We start from the raw sequence: 18,815 nt of genomic DNA, 5'->3' as shown, positions 1-18,815 counted from the left end.
ATATGCTATTTCATTTATATTTTTGGCGTGAGAATCTCGGTTCTTATTTGTTTTATTTAATTATAGACAAAAATAAATTCATTTGTAATTGCACTGTTAACTAGAGACTACACTTATTTGTCACACATGATTTAGCAGGTGCGGGTGTAAACGAAGGGTCAATTTGACATGTGTATGTCTTGTTTCGTTTCAAACTTATCATATTATGATATTTGTAAACAGTTGTTGTCAATTGTTGCTCACCACAATATTAAGAGTGAACTCAACAATGTATTTTTATACGGTTGTAGCAGATCAGAATAGATATTAGATGGTCGGAATTTATTAAATGGTTATAATTATTTTGACAGATGGTCAGAATCATTTTTCAGTTGTCAATAGTGTTATCGTATAGTTTTGTTATTGCTGTAATGCTGAAGATTGGACGATCTGTCATTCGCATGTAGGCAGTTCATTATCATTATCAAAGTGTTTTAGGACCAACTTGTTTGGTTGGACTAGCAACATTGTCAGATGTTAAAACAACACCCAAGCGTGCTCTCCGCGCCGCTCTGTCGTTAATCCCGCTTCGTTCGTCGCTCTGAATACCTTCGCGTCCTACATTCAAATAAATAGATTCATTGAGAGTTATTCATGAGGTGTTCAATGTTCTGACCATATGCTATGTATTCTCACCCTGAATAATATAATAAAAGGTTGAAAACAACTTGATGCGGCGATTCTCAACCCTTCATTACAATCAGAAATGCCATTTTTAAACACCTCTAATACAACAATCAATGCGATCGTATCTATTAGTGTCACAAAGACTGGAAATAGTTGCTTTTCAAAGTTAGTTTCGATGTAATGTATTATGACTTCAAAATAGAAAGCTAAATAGTTTAGTCTGCAGATTTTGATATTTTTACATTTCACTAGCTTATCTTTTCACAAAAAGGCAAAAATAAATCGCGTTACGCATTCGAATTGCGCAAACGTTCAATTTCCGATTTTCTGAAAACGACATGGTCCAATTGTACCATTTTGACGTGTCACGTCGCGACGTTGACACTTTTCCGTCGTGCGGACACCCCTCGTCTCTAGATTTCTACATTATTCAGTCACGAGTCCGCTCTATATCGACTTCATGATGCTTTCCAAACTTTCTATTTCGCGCGTCGGCAATTAATAGCGACAACGTTGCGTTTTTCTAAAACAAAAATACTGCACTCCGTTCCCACACTCTGCAATCATTCACCTTATCGACGATCTAAATACATAACAGATAAATTTTATCTTCCGGAAGAGAATTAACGGCGTTCGATTATGCCATATTATCTCAGCTGAATTTCGACTCTGCATAACTGTTGTTTCAGATTATCGAAAAGCAGTAGTCTTTTGAGATTCATAAGTCAACAAATTAGAAACACTGTTTCGCTTCTAACATCACTAAACTATTGTTTGGGAGCTTAGATCTCTTGGCTTACTCCTATTCCATGGCCTCTAGGATTCCAATTAGATTAACCATTATTTCACTGCTCGGATTTTCCGGGCTAGTCTGTCTTTTCTCATGTGTTATACATGATAAAGTTTATATTAGTATTTTAATTTTCTTTCTAAATATATTTATGTATGTATTTTGTACTAGAACATTTATTAGATCAAGTTGGTTTTGGTTATTTCGTGTATGTTAGGTTTGAGATTGAACAAATGGACGTTTCGCAACTGTCAAATAGAGTTTCATAGACATTTTAGAACAGCATATTAGCGCTTATCAGTCAAATTATATTTTCGCTAGTAGAAATATATACCGTGTTTCTCTGAATATAAAACACTGTCTTACTTTTAGTTTTGGTCCAAAGTATTTGCTACGGCTTTTCAGGAGATAATTTATTTTTCAAGTAAAATATTATATACTTAGTACAAAAATTCTTACAAGAACTTCATGCAAATCTATTTCCTGTTGAATCAATGGTCCGAATCTCTCATGTTTTGCCACATAGCTATCTTTAAATGAATATTTCTTATCTAAGTAACCCACTTGCAATGCTTTGGGAACGCAACTGTCAGTTATTTCGTCCGTACGGCTTATTTTCGGGGTATGTATTATTTTAGGAGAAACACGGTATCTGCTGATGAATATGTATTTGGAATATAACTTCACTGAAAAATACATATTCACTGTAACATTTATACATCGCATGTGAATAAATAACGATATGGAAAAGTTGAAATAATTGTACTAGCACCTGCCAGATAAATTATATTTTCGCTGTTATAAGTACATATATTTATATCGGTGAAAATGTATCTGACCAAAAATATTTTTTGGTCGGATGTCCAGTTCGCCATTTGTGCTCTTGAACGCCTCATATATAAATCTGAGAGAGCGTTAAACATGTACATAATAAATAGTCTTCTTCGTTTATAGAAAACAAATCGGTTTTTTATTCATTCGGAAGGGAAATTTCGTGAAACGCTCATATGTATGCGTGCGCTGGCGACGAATTTTAATTCGCCGATTATGTAAACGCCACATTAAAACGTTACGGTTTTGTTAAAAAAAATTGTCTGCTTTTTGGACCTGATTTGATTTTGTGATGTTGTGTCCAAAGAGATGGAATATAAAATTGGAAAAGATTCTGGTAAAACTGGATCTTTCGTTTTAACGCTTGAGAGCCGCTGGACGACGAGGTCATCTCGGATCGGTGCACGTGCACCAGCGTACACCAGAGCTGACCGTGTTGTACGAGTATGTGCGAGCAGTTGTGGTAGAATGTCGGAGAACGTTCAACTGTCTGTCTTCTTTCACTCGATTTCAAATGGGTAGAAAGGTAGAGTCATGATTGGTATACATATCACCTACACACGTGCACACTGCGTTGTACTTGCCGATTATTTGTGCAATATAAATACTATTTATTTTTGCGACTATTGTGACACAACTAGTTTCTAGTAAATAACTCTCGCAATAATCGATTTATACAAGTACATTGTATAATATGTATATCAAGAGTCCAAAGTTTCGGTACATGTTTCCTGATCAGTGACTTTTCCATACTTGTTTATGATCATCATGCGTATGCTTCACAGTTCATTATTTTCAATCAGGTATTCCCCTTTTTACGATCACTCAGAGCATGTGCCGAGATTATTTTATGAAATTACTTAGGGTCCGCAAATAATTACGTCACCCATTCAAATTCTATTGCGTTCATTTATTGATACTGAAACTAAATTGTTTCAATCGTTATCTTAACATTAATCTACATATAAAACCAACAAGGTGTATTTTTATTATAAAAGGAAAAGATACTGGTCATTGATTCAACATGAACTACTGGGAACGAATTGTTTTGATTTATTTTTAGGCATCTAACGCCGATATATATTTCTAAAATAATACTTCTTGCTATTATTTATTTTTCCTTGAATAATTAGTTCATCATCCATTTCTACCCATTTTTTCACCATTAATGTTACGCAAAGTTCCTTCAGCTGTAAACCTCAAAGCATTTGGTGTGCCTGGAAACAAATTTCAAATAAGTTTCTTGCCGTAGTTCATCAAAATAATGAATCTTGAACATCTATCGCAGCGTTTTTCTTCATTTTTTTTAACGAGTTCATCAGTGACTACGGGTGTTTTCTAAAATTTTTTCGTCATTAACGTCACTTATTCACTACACCAATTTGTCCGTTCATAACGTCATTGCTATCAATATAAATAAGTGAATGTTTTTAGCAGCAGTTTCCCATTTCAAATGTAGCCAATTTAAATAAAAATCTCTACTCTACGAATATCGTAGAGAAAATGTTCGATATTTTCCATCAGATTATCTCTCACTGGTGAAAAACACCAAATGATTAAATATTGACCCTTCCAAACGAGAGTATTAACGCGCCAAGGGTCTTGGAAGACCTTTACGGGTCACCGGGGCGCGATCCCAGGGTCTGGAAATCGATCTTCGAAAAGTGCTGCCGATCATCGAGCCGCTCGCTTCTTTGTTATTCGATTTCCGCAAAACGAGCAACAAGTGTATCCGGGGGGTGTCGGTGGCGGGTCCGCGGACAATCGAGGGCGGTCTACGCGCCTTCCGTAGAGGTCAATACCAGCGCACGTGGCGATTCGGCATGCGCGTGCGCGGCCAGAATTTGATTCCGATTCGGCTTTCGCGATCCCGTTAACCCAGCCGCCGCGGCGTCGGCCCATTGTCAAACCGCGTGCGGCGCGCCGCATGTAACAGTTGGAGTGCCGGTGGTTGACCGGGACGCGTCCTTGAGGCGCGCGTGCACGTCACCCGTGCAACGCCCCATACACATTCCGCACCGAGACGGGTTTATTATTTTTATTTTTGTTATTCAACTTTTTATTATGCTCGCATACAAGAAGCTTCGATTCGACATATTTGCTTTTCATAGAACAAAAATATGCGTTTTAAAATACGTCTCGCCTATCACGATACCCCTCGCCCACGAATACTTATAATTTAGAATTCCGGCGTTAGAGAGTAATAATATACATTACAAGTTTTAACTGTACTAAAATCAAGTTTGCACAACTGCAATGCACCGAAAAGGTGGTTCTACCCCCCTAAGTGATGCGAGTAAAATGGAACCTCGACTTACTAGTATTTTGAGATACGACCAATGTATCGACATACGAGCAAAAAAAACATACTGCATCCATTTCAGTTGCCATTAATCCATTTCAATATTCCCCCATTAAAATGGATTAATGCAATTTAAATTCACTTGGACGGAGAAAATTTATTTGACATACGAGTAATTTGAGTTATAAGATCCATCACGGCACCACTGTATTTGCTTGGTTGGACTCCAATAAACAGAATTTTTTAACTTAGGCTATGCTTTTGCTAATTGAATTAACAAGCAAATGCATTTTACATGTTACGTTATATATTTTAATATTTGCTTATTTTGTAAAACAACCTTTCATATATCTTAGTTTTTAGTTCAATCAAGCGCCTCAACTTTTGCCATTATTTTCTTGAAAAACAAACTTCTAAAAAAACACCCTTTATTTGTCAGATTTCGTTTTAAATAATATAGGAATGTCCTATTCAGGAAAAAGTGTGATACGCATACTAAACATAACTGTTTGTATGGTTGATTTAAACCAGCGTCCCAATTATGTTACCCGCCCAGTGATTTGCTTATGGGTCTTTAAGCTAATTGCGGAGCTAAATCGAAGGATTTGAATTATATACTGAGCTATTGATTAACACAGGAATCGGGCAACTATTTTCAGCTATTTCTTCAATAGGAAAAAATCAGAATACTTTATTCGGGGTTCAGTCTATTCCTGCATTTTTATTAAAGTATAATATTTTTGTTCACATAGATAAGTTGTTGCAAAGACACTGGCTATTTTATCGCTTCATCCTGCAAAATTTTAAAAATTTTAGCAGTTTTCGACATCCAAAAATATGACAGATGTGCTTTGTTCGTGGAATTTATTGCTTGCTTCGTTGTTAGAATGAAGTTCAAGAAATGTTTCTGCCAATCCTTCAGAAAAATATTCCAAAAAAATATTATTTTTTGGGCTGCTTCTCAATTAATTTATTTTCTTCGCTTTCATTACCCCTAAATTTTTTGACTATTTTTGCGTAATAAACACTGGATTAATTCATGGATCGACTTGTATTTTCAAATTTTATCTTAAAAGTCGCGTTTTTTTTTGCATAGTAGTTTTTTTAAAGTATATTTTTACAAACTATTAATTTACTAAAAAAATAAGTGTCCCAAGTTCATTTTTCGATACTATTGCTACAATGCATTGCAAAATTTTAGACTGTACTAGAACTGTCAAAAAATTTCACATAAAGCCCGAATTTTATTTTGCCAATTAATTTTTAGTCCTTGTTCGTATTGTAGGCTAAAATATAAAACTGTTGGTGTGAACTGCTGACTTAAATATACGCCGGGATAAATTACACGAAGTATAATAAGAAAATGAAATATCGAGGATTATGCACAAATATGCGATGCTCGTGTTTCTACAACCCTTGACGCTCAAGGATTTTCCACTCTCATTAGTTTAAAAAAATACAGAAATCACGAAGAAAATATATAATTCATGGTGAAGATATTTTTAATGAATTCTACGTTTCTTAACAACATTTTTATTGATAATATCATTCAGTTTATTTTCAATTTAATTATTTTTTTATATATACTGAACCTCTATGGTTTCTTAAAATAAATTAGTAATTCTCGAATGAATTATTCGGCAGTTTTTTAAGATAATAATTTATTTACTATGCTACTAATAATTACTCCTTGAAATTTTATTTGAGTATACATATACCATTATATGAGTAAAATATTAAATTTTACACTGCATAAGTGCATTTTTTATATAAGATTGTAGTAAATTCCCAAAAATGTCATTGAGAGTTGACTATATGTAGTATATATCTACATATGTACTTACGTATACTATATTATTAATTATTCCTAAAGTTTGTGTTGTCTATTTTAGAATTATATTTGTTTGGTATAAATAAAATATTTTTTGTACGGGGGGGGGGGGGGCATAAAAAAATGAAGATGTTCCGATATGTACTAAACCAAACGATTAAGCCAAATTTTTGGATCGAATGTCGTGTTTTTATTGTTTATAATGAATCATTTTCATCGACGGCGAATCGCGAAAAGTGGCAGCGTGTGCGGTCGCCTTCTGATTTTCATTCTGTGTGTAGCGGCGTGGCGGACGTCTGATCAGTTCGTGTCGAACTGCTGTACGCCGCGCACGCTCTCGCCGCTCCGATACTTCGCGACTGACATGTAATTGCACGTCAAGTGTATACAAAATAAAGACGCGCATACATGGCTACGATTTTCGCACACTGACTGACTCGCATTTTCGGCATATTTTCATAACATTGCGACGACCACACGAGCGCGAACTGTTATATTTATTAAAATATATATAAGATACAAAATTGTGCAGTATACCGATCCCGTGATCGATTTTGCGAAAAGTGCAAGAAGGCGCGCGCCGTGTGCAGCGCTAGCAGCGCAATACCTCTCGACCGTGGCCACGAAGGGCATCGTCGAATTCCTCCTTTTCTTGGCCGTCTCTCTCGGCTATTATCGCGCCGCGCACGTAAATACGGAACGGAGAAAAAGAAACAACATAATAAAGTACCGCATATTTGTAGAATGGCTATTACGAAATTGTCTGTGACTTTGTTCTAGACAAGTGTCCAAATATTGATATAATGAAAAATGTTCTTTTGTTTTTATTGTGTCGCGGTTCGCATGTTTGTGTGCGTTATATACGATACGCGCACGCGTCAGAACGGAACAGCTGATCTCAGGCGTACTCAACTCGCGCTTGTTTTATTTCTTCTAAAACAATAATAAATCGATGTTATGTATTTTTAAGTACGTACATGTATGATACTTATTATATATAAAACTTTCATAATTTTATAAATATTTATCTTTAACGAACCAAGTGTTTTAAAGTAAAAAATATCTTAAAATTTCACGCTGCACTTCCACATGTGTCATATTTTTGTACTATAAAATAACCGTAAAATTTGAGTATCTGAGACTTTTTTTTATATTATCATGTTTTTGCTTGAATGAATGTGATATTTGATGATTTTTGTTGATGGTGCCAATTTTTTAAGTGCGATTATTTGCTGATATATTTTATACTCGGACTCCCAGATATATTAATCTTCCGCCTTTCACGCAACAATTTCCATACTAGCATATTAACATGGATAAAATATTTCACTGTTTTTCAAAGCTATCCGAAAAAACGATCATGTACAATTACGCCAGGCTTTTAAAACCGGATGTTTTTGCGAATAGCAATAATATGTGGGACACCCGAGAGTTCATTCACCGTCTCGTCATATAGACGTTATTGCGCACACATTCATAGTATCGTCTTTTAGAGCGAACGCACAGGTGCTCGTCTTCGATTTTCAATGTTTACTAACAAAACGGCGGGTATTCGAGCCAAACAATCGCGCCCGATGGTGGTGGAATTGCGACGCGATTGCTCTTCTTGGTCGTTGTCCTCGTCACTGGGACGGATCCAAGTTGTGGACTCGATTTGGTCAGTCCTATTGGTAATGTGTCAGAAATCTGTTTCTCTTCTATATTCGCTGTTCTTGGTATATGACGACGCGACCGTCAAAAGCTGCCATTATTATCTCTGCCGATAAAAAGTTAAGGTCTTCTTCGTTCATGTGTGCGATATATCATATACTATTTGCGGACAGGTCATGGGTGGTCAAGCGTCGGCACGTGTTACATATGTGGCGCACTGGGACACGCCTCTTATAAAATCTATAGCGGTGATTGCCAAATTTTGAGGACTGCGGCCTACTCGATTATTTAAATTGACATTTTCCTAAAAGGAAATGTCAGGATACAATTACTTTGGAATATCATGAACTATAATTTTTAATCCAACCTCATCCCTTATGCCTTAAGTCGGGGGCGGGCGAACTTTTTTACTAGTGTTCAATGCTGTTTAGTGGTACAACTTTAAATTTTTCCATGACTCCAGATAAGGCTTGCCGAATGTTTTCGTTATAGATTACTATTTTCATTAACTTAGCCCTTAATTATTTTTTTGTATGTTCAGTCGCGTAGCGCAAAATGTTTAGATATTTTACGCATAAATTGTTAGTAAAGTCATATTGTTGCAAATGCCAGTGGCATTTTGAAACTCTAGAATTTATATATCTGCTTTGTATGGATGACACATTGAAGCAATTCAAGGTGTGCTTCATTTTTAATGAATAGTCCAAGAAACAGGGACGTCATTTCAGCTTTTTCCAGGTGGAGGGGGACAAAACTTGGCCAGTCGGTGGTCTTTTTTGTATTATTTCGATTTTATTAACATGTACAGTATTTCATTAAATGACATGTATTCTTTTTGAGACTGTTTTTTTTTAGAATTTCTCCGAGAATTTCTGGTTTAGAATTTTAGCTTTTTCCAGAGAAGGGACAAAAGTTGGCCTAGTACTCCAATGCAATTTTGATACCAACTACATAAAATATATTATTTGATTAGGTAATTAATATTTATTATCGATTAAAAGTAAAAAAATATTAACCTTTTACTTCTGCAAATAAGAAAAAAGCAAATTCTGCATGTACAATTTTGTGATCCGTGAAATGAAGATTATAAAATTTGATGATACTTTCCGTGAGAGTTGACAATCGTCGGCACTTCATAAAGTTTATGTTAATACTTTTTTAATCCACATTTTTGGATTAAAAAGTATTAACAGAAAAAGATTTGGATTAAAAAATAGTAACAGAACGCTCATTACCGGGCGTTCCCACTGCCATTTTATTGCTTTTGCCGTAGATTTTTGACTTCCCAGAAGGTTCTGACTTCTGTTTTTTGCGCTCTCCTACTGGTCAATTCAGTTTAGATGTGCTTCAATCGACGTTCACTTATTGTAAGTCGTAATATTGTTATAAAAAGTCAAATCTAGTTAACCGAGTATTTCGACTGGGACGACGACGCACGGTTTTATTGCTTTTGGCGTAAATTTTAAACAGGACTCTCCTGAATTTCGCCAGAAAAATGCATATCATTTGATGAAATAATATGAATCTTGATGAAATGAAAACATTAAAAAAACGACTACTGACTGACCAACCCTCAAATTTGCCACTCCTCCCCTTGGAAAAAGCTGAAATGACGTTCTTCTGTGTGTAAATTAATATTTAGGTTAAATAAAATATTAACAATTATAGGTTTTAATTTTCTATTCTAACATTTTTTTATTTTTATAATTAAATACTATTTAAGCAAAATACGTAAATCAAATGTTTCAGTTTATAATATAAATTATAATTGTATCAGTATATTATAGTGGACAAAAATTATCCGGAACAGAACCAGGTACCCGGTTACTTTAAGGGAAAATATCCTATAACCGGGGGTAATGAATTTGTTGTAGCGGTTAGATATTCGGCGTAGATCTCAGGAAAGCGATGTCCGTGTTAGATGTGGTTGTGGTGTAGGTAAATCTCGATCCAGTGATCAAGGCGGAGGCAAGTCTTAGGCTCCGGAATTGCGGCTTGAGATACATGGGATTCAATGCGGTGGTGCATCGCCGCATTGAATCCCGTGTATCTCAAGCCGCAATTTAGGAGCCGTATGTGTGCACCGGGCCTTAATCCAGAGATCTATAGCGGTCAAATCGACCCGGTGAAATGGCTTCAGGTGCACAGAGCGCGCCATTTAAATGTCTCGCACCATCACTTCTGTGCTACGTCCCGAGTTTGTCTAGCGTGTGCATGTCATTTTTGGTGTCATTCAATGCTATAACTTCGGCGCGCGCAGGTCAGTGACCCGGTTGATAAAGATCGCTATAATGTATTAAAATTTTAATAGGATGTTTCGCGATCGACTTGTTGGCCAGCCCTGATCAATAGAATCTTAGATAAACACGTTACAAAAATAAATTTTCATTGTTAAAGTCGCGTCAGATTTTCTTCTTATAATAGTAATTATTGCTGTCGCACTTTCGCTGAGCGTGCGCTTTTTTTTTGATATGGCATCACGACCGTTACCTCTCGGAATGCCGGTTCCTTTCGACCGGTTTCGGCTGCGTTGCCGGTCAGATTTTCATAAAGAAAACTCAGTCTGGTCCGGCGGTGACGAATCACGGTTTTTCGGAAGCTGCGCATTGGAAGAGGTCGTTTTCTCCGTCGCGCGCATCGGCAACATAGCCTCCTTGTTCATTTTTATACGAGTCCAGAAAATGAAGATTTAACGCATTGTTGCCGCGCCACTGTTGCAGGCGTCACGGGTAATTTCAATTTCGTGCATCAGGTCCTGCTGCGTTTCACCTGAAGTAATGAGTCATACGACCCAAACGGGCGGATGCGATGCGGTTCCGAAACTCGGGGAAAGGGGATTTCGTGCTTCGGCGTGAGATAGTGCGCGTTGAACGGACAGGTATGCCAATTCATAACGACAGGTACCCGAAATCTATTCTGTTCCTGGAAACATTCCATGGAAAGTATCTCATTGTTGTGAAAAGTCGCGCGTCGTCTCTAGCTATTGTTTCAAACGGTAAAGGGATATTTATAAGTAAAACACCATTGCTGCGGAGACTCTCCTCGGGTCAAGATCGCTCCGGCTGCGTCTAGTTTCCCGTGAATGAATTCGAATTCTATTTGCGGCCGAAGGTGACCCAGTGGTGCGCGTCACAACCGTCGCGTTATCGTACGTATCGTATCAGATTTTTCGCCGCGATAACCGGTCGTCGCGCGGCTCAGTCAGTGTGCGACGCTCGCTGCGCCGAACGTCTCTCTAAAGTCTAAGCCGACCTCTCCGCTTTCAGATTGTGCCAAAAAGTAAACAAGACATGTGCTCCGAACTATAATGATCTAGTGATCGCTCGCAACTATCTAAAAACTGCAGTGCGTTCGTTTGAGCTCGGATCGCCGTCTAAATAGAATGGGTGTCCTAATGGAATCTAGCCAGGTCAACATCCACGCTCGGGCGGAGCCGAATCGCAAGCCAGTGGACTATTACATAGTTGACAAGTGCAGTGATTTGATGATGCCCGGTCAGATCGGAGAGGGCTCTCCCGACTCTTCGGAAGCGGGGTTTCGAGCGCCCGCCCCCTACGACATGACCGTCAGGAGCTCCGAAGTCGAAAAGACCAACGGCTTCTACTCGGAGAGGACCCCTCAGCTTGCCGCCTACCACAGGGAGCGCCTCATGCATTTCAGCTCCGGAAACCCCCGAGAGCAACCCTACAAAGGCGACTCCGGCAGTAGGAAATCCAATCGTCCGCGCAGCCCCATCTCCAAAACTCCGCCAAAGAAAAAGTGGATGAAAAACTATATGGGTGAGCATATTTAGATTCAGTAATAAAACTCGGCCGCTCGTTACCGGTTATTTCACGTTAAAAACAAACAGACGTGACTTGTTCTTATCAGATTTTTTGCGTATGTATATGTATTGCAATATCGGACGTTACGGATCAAAGTTACAGTTCAGGGTATAGAGGGGAAACTAGGACGCTTTCAGCCGTTTAACGGGTCACGGCTGTACTCTATCGTCCTTCTAAAATACAGATGCGTGAATTAGGTCGCGGTTCGTAGCTATCCCGAATAAAAGGGTCCGACCGTGACCCATTTCTGGAAGAGCGCGGCACAACGGTCAGGGCAACCCCGAGTGACCCGTTTGACTCGGGTCGCGACCTCCTATGCGAAGTTTGTTCCGAACCCGGAGACCTATTTGATTTTTAAATTGTCGGATCTTCTCGCCCGCATGCACGTAATCTATGCGCATTTAGATGTCTATCCGGCTCGGAAGAGACGACGGCTACCTCGCCTCCTTTCGCAATCGAGCGCGTGATGCTATTTTCGCAACTACACAGATGTTTTTGATTAATTACAAAATAACGAGTCACAATGCCTGCGGCCCACAAGCTCACGGCGCTCGTGCGACGACATCCAAAAGCCGCGTAGCGAGATTTCCCCCCCGATCAATTTGCTTGTCATTAAAAATCCACTGTTTATTACGCTATCGAATGGTGTACATGTGAAGTATCGCGATATTTGCAACATATGTGTTACAATTGTGTAATGTGATAAGATGATAATACCGTTCATTTTAATATGCGTCATCTATAACATGTGCCCACTCCTCGAACCCAGATTACAAATACTACGTTATTTGAATTCTTAAAGTTTATTTTGGGCCGTGGTGTTGCGAAATTCAACAACGTAGAAGCTAAATCGCTATAGTTTTGCGTGCATTGCATCAATACAATCGCAAAACCGACAAGTCGCACAGAAACAAGCTACGTGTGGTGTCACGTACAATACGTGAATTGACACGTGTTTATATTACGATACTGTTCTGTTAGTGTGGTGTATCAGTTATAAACTATATTTATGTCAACTAAATTGTATCATATCTAGAGTGCGTATGTTATTTACAATATTTTGAGCATGACTTCTGTGTTATAAATTACAATTATGGCCTTTTGCAAATGTAGAATTATTCGTTGTGTGATTTGATTTTATTTAATTAATTGTCATTTACAGCAGCAATACTCTCGGCTGAACAAGCGTCATGATGATGCACAGGCGTTATCCTATCTCCAACGCTTTCACTCTCTTAAATTTTTTTCACTACCTTGTGAATTTTTCGCTCAGTAGGACGATTAAATTGATGGACGATGAACTTCCCGTAAATTTCGATACACAGGTCGTACAGAATCGTTATTTTTGTAGAACAATTAAACAATTTTAGCTCGTTGAGCGGTTGTTAAGCGATTCATTTTGTAAATACGTTGTTGCAAACTAACATTTGACACTTTGAACACGCGTGCTTATTGACAGCTGTCGGATTTCTAGTGCAGCTAACATTGGAAACTCGAATTAGATCAATCTGTATATATGTATTATATAGTAACATAAATTACGCAACATGTGGATACGAAGTCCTCTCACATGTTTGACATGCCTGATCTAATTGTATAATTTACTCAAAATGTAATGCGATTTGCCATTGTGTTTATACGGATTCGGGATTTATGCAAAATAAGTATTACGAAAATGTATCAAAAATAGCGTTTTCATTTTCGCGCGTGCTTATTATTCCGTAGTACGTGAAGCTACCGGTAATGTTTTAGCTGTAAAATCTTGTTAATGTGTTTATAATATGAGTGACGTACTATGACCAGCTAGACTCGCACAAGGACAACCAGACTACGAGCAAGTAGTGTATGTAGTAATCGACTATTATTGTTAATGTACGACGTACAATACCTATAGCAATTTCTAGTAATCAATTTGCACTCGGCTAGTGGCGCGTGTCTCACCACAACCAGATTTATCTGGTATTTTATTCCGAGTAAAAAACGTGGCAGCCATTAATCACTACCATAGACGGTGCGTTATTCGAGGTCTCGATAGTATAGTATAAAAATATATTTCATGTTCATTCTAAACTAAAATTTATTCTAAGTTATTAAATCCTTTGGATTCGCATTTTTACGATAATGGTTCTTTTTGTTCTGTGAACATACATTTATTATATGCAATATAAATTAGGCGCGGTCATAAAATTTGTTATGTGCACATTAGAAATCGCAGGTTGACACGCGCGAATCTTGTGACGGTGACGTTTACGTGTGCGGTCAGTCAGGTTTTATGGTTTTGGCCGATTTCCGTCGGCCGTTCGCGGAAAATTTTGCAGTTTAATGTCACAAAAACGAGCGGTTTTCCCTGATGTGTGTTGCAAGAGGATAATCTTTTAGTGTCATTGACTTGTCGAATGACAATTTTGAACACGACTTTGTTGCCTTCGCTGTTTTTCTGTAAATCAACGTGGCTTTGAATAAATGCAGTAAGCTCGTTTCATTGGACGCCATAAAAATAATTTAAACGATATTCAAATCGGACAACAGGGTATAGTCTGTTGAGTGTGATCGAAATAATGTATATTTTTATGTTTTATCATGTACATTTTTAGTTTTGTTTTCACGGTATAATTTTGTAGTAACCTCTTGGGAGGGCTTCAATGATGCTCAATTGCATAAAACATTATTGTAATACTTAGAATGCAAGAGTTTCATTCTATGAATATGAAGTATCCTTCCCCTTACATACGAAATATCGATAGGGTATTACAAATCTGACCTTCTTGACTTAGGCAGGTTTCTCCAATGCGTTATGATAGACCTTATACTAAATTATTTACTCATTTCAAAATCGTCGGATTGTTGACACCACCCTCTAACAAGAAAAACACTGATACGAGAAATTTTCTTTTGATCAAATAATTGGGCCAATAAATTATTGAAGTGACACGCGCTCCGCATGACAAAGCCGAGCATCCTCGACATCATATTGCAAACTTTAAATCTCAATATCTGCTTGAACGTCACTTCCTAGTCATCAACATCGATGATTATTCTTTTATTTTTTACACTGCAATTGTTGGTCTATTAATTAGAATTTTAAAGCCATTCCGCTGAAGGTTAGGGAAAACCATAAATTTCTTAGTATTCGTTCAGTATTCGTTTGTGTGATGACAAAATAATAAAATAAAAAAGTGGTTAATGACCATTGAATGTCTATCGAAGCAATGGTTTTTGAGATATGTATTCAATAGAGCATGTGCAGGCCTGCCGAGAGGGGGGAGGAGCAAAGGGGACAAATTCCTGAGGCCCATTCTCCTTGTGGAGCCCAACTCTGAAAAAAATCATATCAATAATATATTTATAAAAAAAATCACGACATTAAATAACGAATCCGAACTAAACTAGTTGTTTGCTATGTATATATTTCATGTATAAGTTTATTTTTTCTTTTTTATACATACTAAAAGAACATTGCCTTCAAAAGCACTTTTTGACTTCTGAGAAGTGATAATTGTTTTTGCGCCCTCCTATTAGTCAAAATGTGGCTTAGATGTGCTTTATTCGATTATAATTTATTGTAAGTCGTAATTTTGTTATAAAAAGTCTTATTATGAATGCTAGATAACCGAGCGTTTCCACTACACGATTTTATGGCTTTTGACGTGATTCTAAACAGGGACCCCTTGAATTTGGCCAGAAAAATGCATATCGTCTAATAAAATACTATGAAACTTGATGGAATGGAAATATTAAAAAAAAATATCATTTTAAATAAGTCCCTGTTAACGCGTACCTATTAATGCTTATTCAAAAAATGCAATTCCGACGGTAAAAAATACATAAAATGCTTTTTTTTTCATGGGGCTTAGAATCATTAATTTCTCGGAGACTGGGTTCGCTTTCGGCGGCCCTGAACAAATGACATTTTAATATAAATTTTGCCCCAAACTCTTATTTTTTGGGTCAAAATTTATATTAAAAGGTCAGAATATAAGCGGCGAGAATAAATTTTAGATGATAAAAATTTGTATTAAATTTATTATTTATTCAGTATTTATTCAGTTCAATGTTTATTACAGTTCATTGGTCAATAAATATTTAAAAATAACAAACAGATCTGTATTTCAACCTCAAGGTCAGTTTTGTTCTTGATAGATGATCAGAATAATAATACATGGTCACTATCAAAGTGTTTTAGGGCCAGCTTGTTTGGTTGAGCTCGCAACATTGTCAGATGTCAACACAAGCCAAGCGTGTTCTCCGCCGCCGCATTGTCTTTATTCCCGCTTCGTTCGTCGTACTGAAAACCTTCGCTTATATTTTCTAAGACGATAAAAATAATCTTTCATTAATCAAATATATATTATTTAGAAAAATAACCTTTCATTAATTAAATAAATATTATTTCAAAATAAACCTGTTTTTGTAACCTTAAAAGTACAAAAACAAAAAACTCGGTATATACAATTTAATAGATTCGTTGAGAGTTATTCATGGAGTGTCCACTGTTCTGACCAACGCTTACTCGCTGCCATTCGCACGCACCTAACCTGTCCAACAGTGCGAGCGAGATATTTTCAAAATAAATAATTTATTTTCCATTTATTTATATTTATAAATGTCATAATATTTTTTTTAATTCCCATGATCGTCCTATATTTTTTATTCTGACCATATGCTATTTTTATTCTAACCATTTGATATTTATTCTGACAGAACAGATTGTTAATTAAATTCTGACTTGAGATTTGATTTTTAATTTGTTGCCATATTATTATAGAAAGGTCGACTGTTTACACGCGTTTGTCTCGTAATTTTATGTAGGTATTAAAACACATATACACTAGTACAGATCGCATTTTCTGAGCGTTTTGGCGGCGCATGTATTTGGATGAGTGCTCACACAAGCGTGCATCCATACACTTACGTGCGACCAATTTATTAAAATTTTCGTTTATCGCACACCCAATCGCCTCGAAAACATTTTTTATCTCATGAGACGCATTACTAAAGAATGAAAAAAACAGTCCGCAAAAAGATAGTCCGGTATCTCGCTCGTGTACCAGCCATTGCCCCCCGATTGAACTCTCGTATCCGTGACTGTTCGATTTTGACGGGCGATATTCGGCGATGCGCAAACGTGTCGTATTTCCCATTGTCTTTTAATATTAACGTGACGTCAAACGTTCGATTAATTATTACCGAGAGGAACCCTGACGCTGAACGAAGTCGCACGGGCGTAATTATGTGTTTTCAGTTTACAACTCGTAATTTATACGCTCGATCAGCGTAGAACTATCAAGCCCATGTACGAACTAGTCATTAACGTGGCGTCAAGTCAGTCATTCAGTCAATTTGAACGGAATATTAATAATATAAAAAAACATGTTTTTTATTGAATTGTATCGCATGTGTAGTACATAGCATATTTTCTTGTAAGTTGGTTACTCTTGTCGTCGTTCATTTATTGTATGTATTATATATGATAATCTGTACAATTAAATTAACGATCTTTAATAATCATTTTGAAATCAAGAATGCCACTTTTACTCACTAATGAATATTATTGGTGAAATATATTGTACGTGATGATATTCATGTATGTACATGAAATATGATTTTTGAACGCTCACTAATAATGATTACGAAATATTAAACGTTTACTTTGAACGGCTAGGTTGTTAGATGTAGTAATTAGTACAATTACATGAACTTGTTTTGAAAGTTTAAGAAATTCATTGTCGTGTACGCGAGATTCACTTTTGATATTGTGATGCATGCAATTATGGTAGGTTATGGCGTCTCTAGTTCGTTATCGCTGATCGTTATTACATAAATAAATTGTGGCGTTATTATTTTTATTTACATCTTGGCAATCATTATCGCGAAGCATGCAATGATCGTGTTGAATAATGAAGTTTACTATTTTCCTGTTGCTGATAGTTATTGCTAGTTAATCGTTGATTTGAGTTCAACCGCATTATTATCATTATCAATGAAGTGTATATTTAATCATTGCAAACATGACATTTTCATTAAATTAATATAATAATAAAATAAAATGAAATTTTCCTATAAAGGTAAAGAACCAAATTCGGATCGCGACATAATAGTGGCTGTTCAAATATCGACCTCAAAAAAAATTATTTACTATGCTTAAATTTTTTTTAGCCTAAATAAGGATATTTTTAAACTCGAGCAGTTTTTCGCATCTGTATTGAACTCGCGACCAATGCAAAACAGCTTAATCCGAGTGCAATAGCCTTCCCAATATTGGCAGCCAAAACTTTCTCGCCTCTACCTGATTGATTTTTAAATAGTATTGTTAATGAATCCGCCGTATAGTTAAATATGCATGTAGGTTATTTTATAAAAATAATATTCAACGAATTCTTACAATAATTTATTTTAAACCCAAGCGATTTTTGCACTCGCAATCTCTCACTACACATTCGCCAATGAGACACAGCTTAGCCGCTGCTGATGATTTATCTGTTGATTAAGATTACATAGATATTGCGTTAATCGCGACGTCCAGACCAGCGTCATTTCGTCGCGTCGCCCCGTAACTCCTCCTCGGTGCTGCCAGCGTAGCTCCAGGGTTAACAACTGTATCGAGTTTTTACAATAAATAACATAAATGATAAATATGTAATGCAGTGGCCTTCAAAATAGTTTCTTAAGTTTGTTCGTTTGTGTGATTATTTTGTTCTGTATTTATAAAAAAAACCTTGAGGTAATTTTTAGTTCAAATTTGACAATTGCGATACGTCCATTTGCTGTTCAAACCCAAATCTAACCTAAACGAATATAATAACGGTATAGCGGTTAATTTGTATAGGTTTGGTATGGGTTTAAATAGCACGGGAAACGCTTTGGGGAGTAAACTGCTGTTTTTAAACGTGGCGCCGTGCCTTTAGGTAGCTTTAAGATAAA

The 18,815-nt window shown here is 36.7% G+C and overlaps 1 protein-coding gene across 8 annotated transcripts in view; it reads left to right on the top strand.

Moving 5' to 3' along the window:
• The window catches only part of LOC148229506 (uncharacterized), a 70,373-nt gene that overhangs the window by 27,640 nt on the left and 23,918 nt on the right, over nt 1-18,815 (top strand). For 3 of the 8 annotated variants that reach the window (XM_088198351.1, XM_088198353.1, XM_088198349.1), the window contains exons 1-2: nt 6,733-6,786; nt 11,337-11,849. The exons of 3 other annotated variants lie outside the window; for them this stretch is intronic. In XM_088198351.1, coding sequence (XP_088054477.1) covers nt 11,453-11,849 — 397 coding nt within the window. In that variant the 5' untranslated portion in view covers nt 6,733-6,786; nt 11,337-11,452. Of the gene's footprint in view, nt 1-6,722; nt 6,787-11,311; nt 11,850-18,815 lie in introns of those variants that run through there. 2 more of the 8 variants (XM_088198352.1, XM_088198350.1) reach the window with 2 other exon arrangements.

This window comes from Plectrocnemia conspersa, unplaced genomic scaffold (assembly GCF_051122295.1).
Source record: "Plectrocnemia conspersa isolate PC_06_02 unplaced genomic scaffold, ASM5112229v1 ptg000011l, whole genome shotgun sequence".
Taxonomy (NCBI): Eukaryota; Metazoa; Arthropoda; class Insecta; order Trichoptera; family Polycentropodidae; genus Plectrocnemia; species Plectrocnemia conspersa.
Note: the sequence above shows the minus strand (reverse complement) of the source record. Positions and strands in the feature narration are given on the sequence as shown.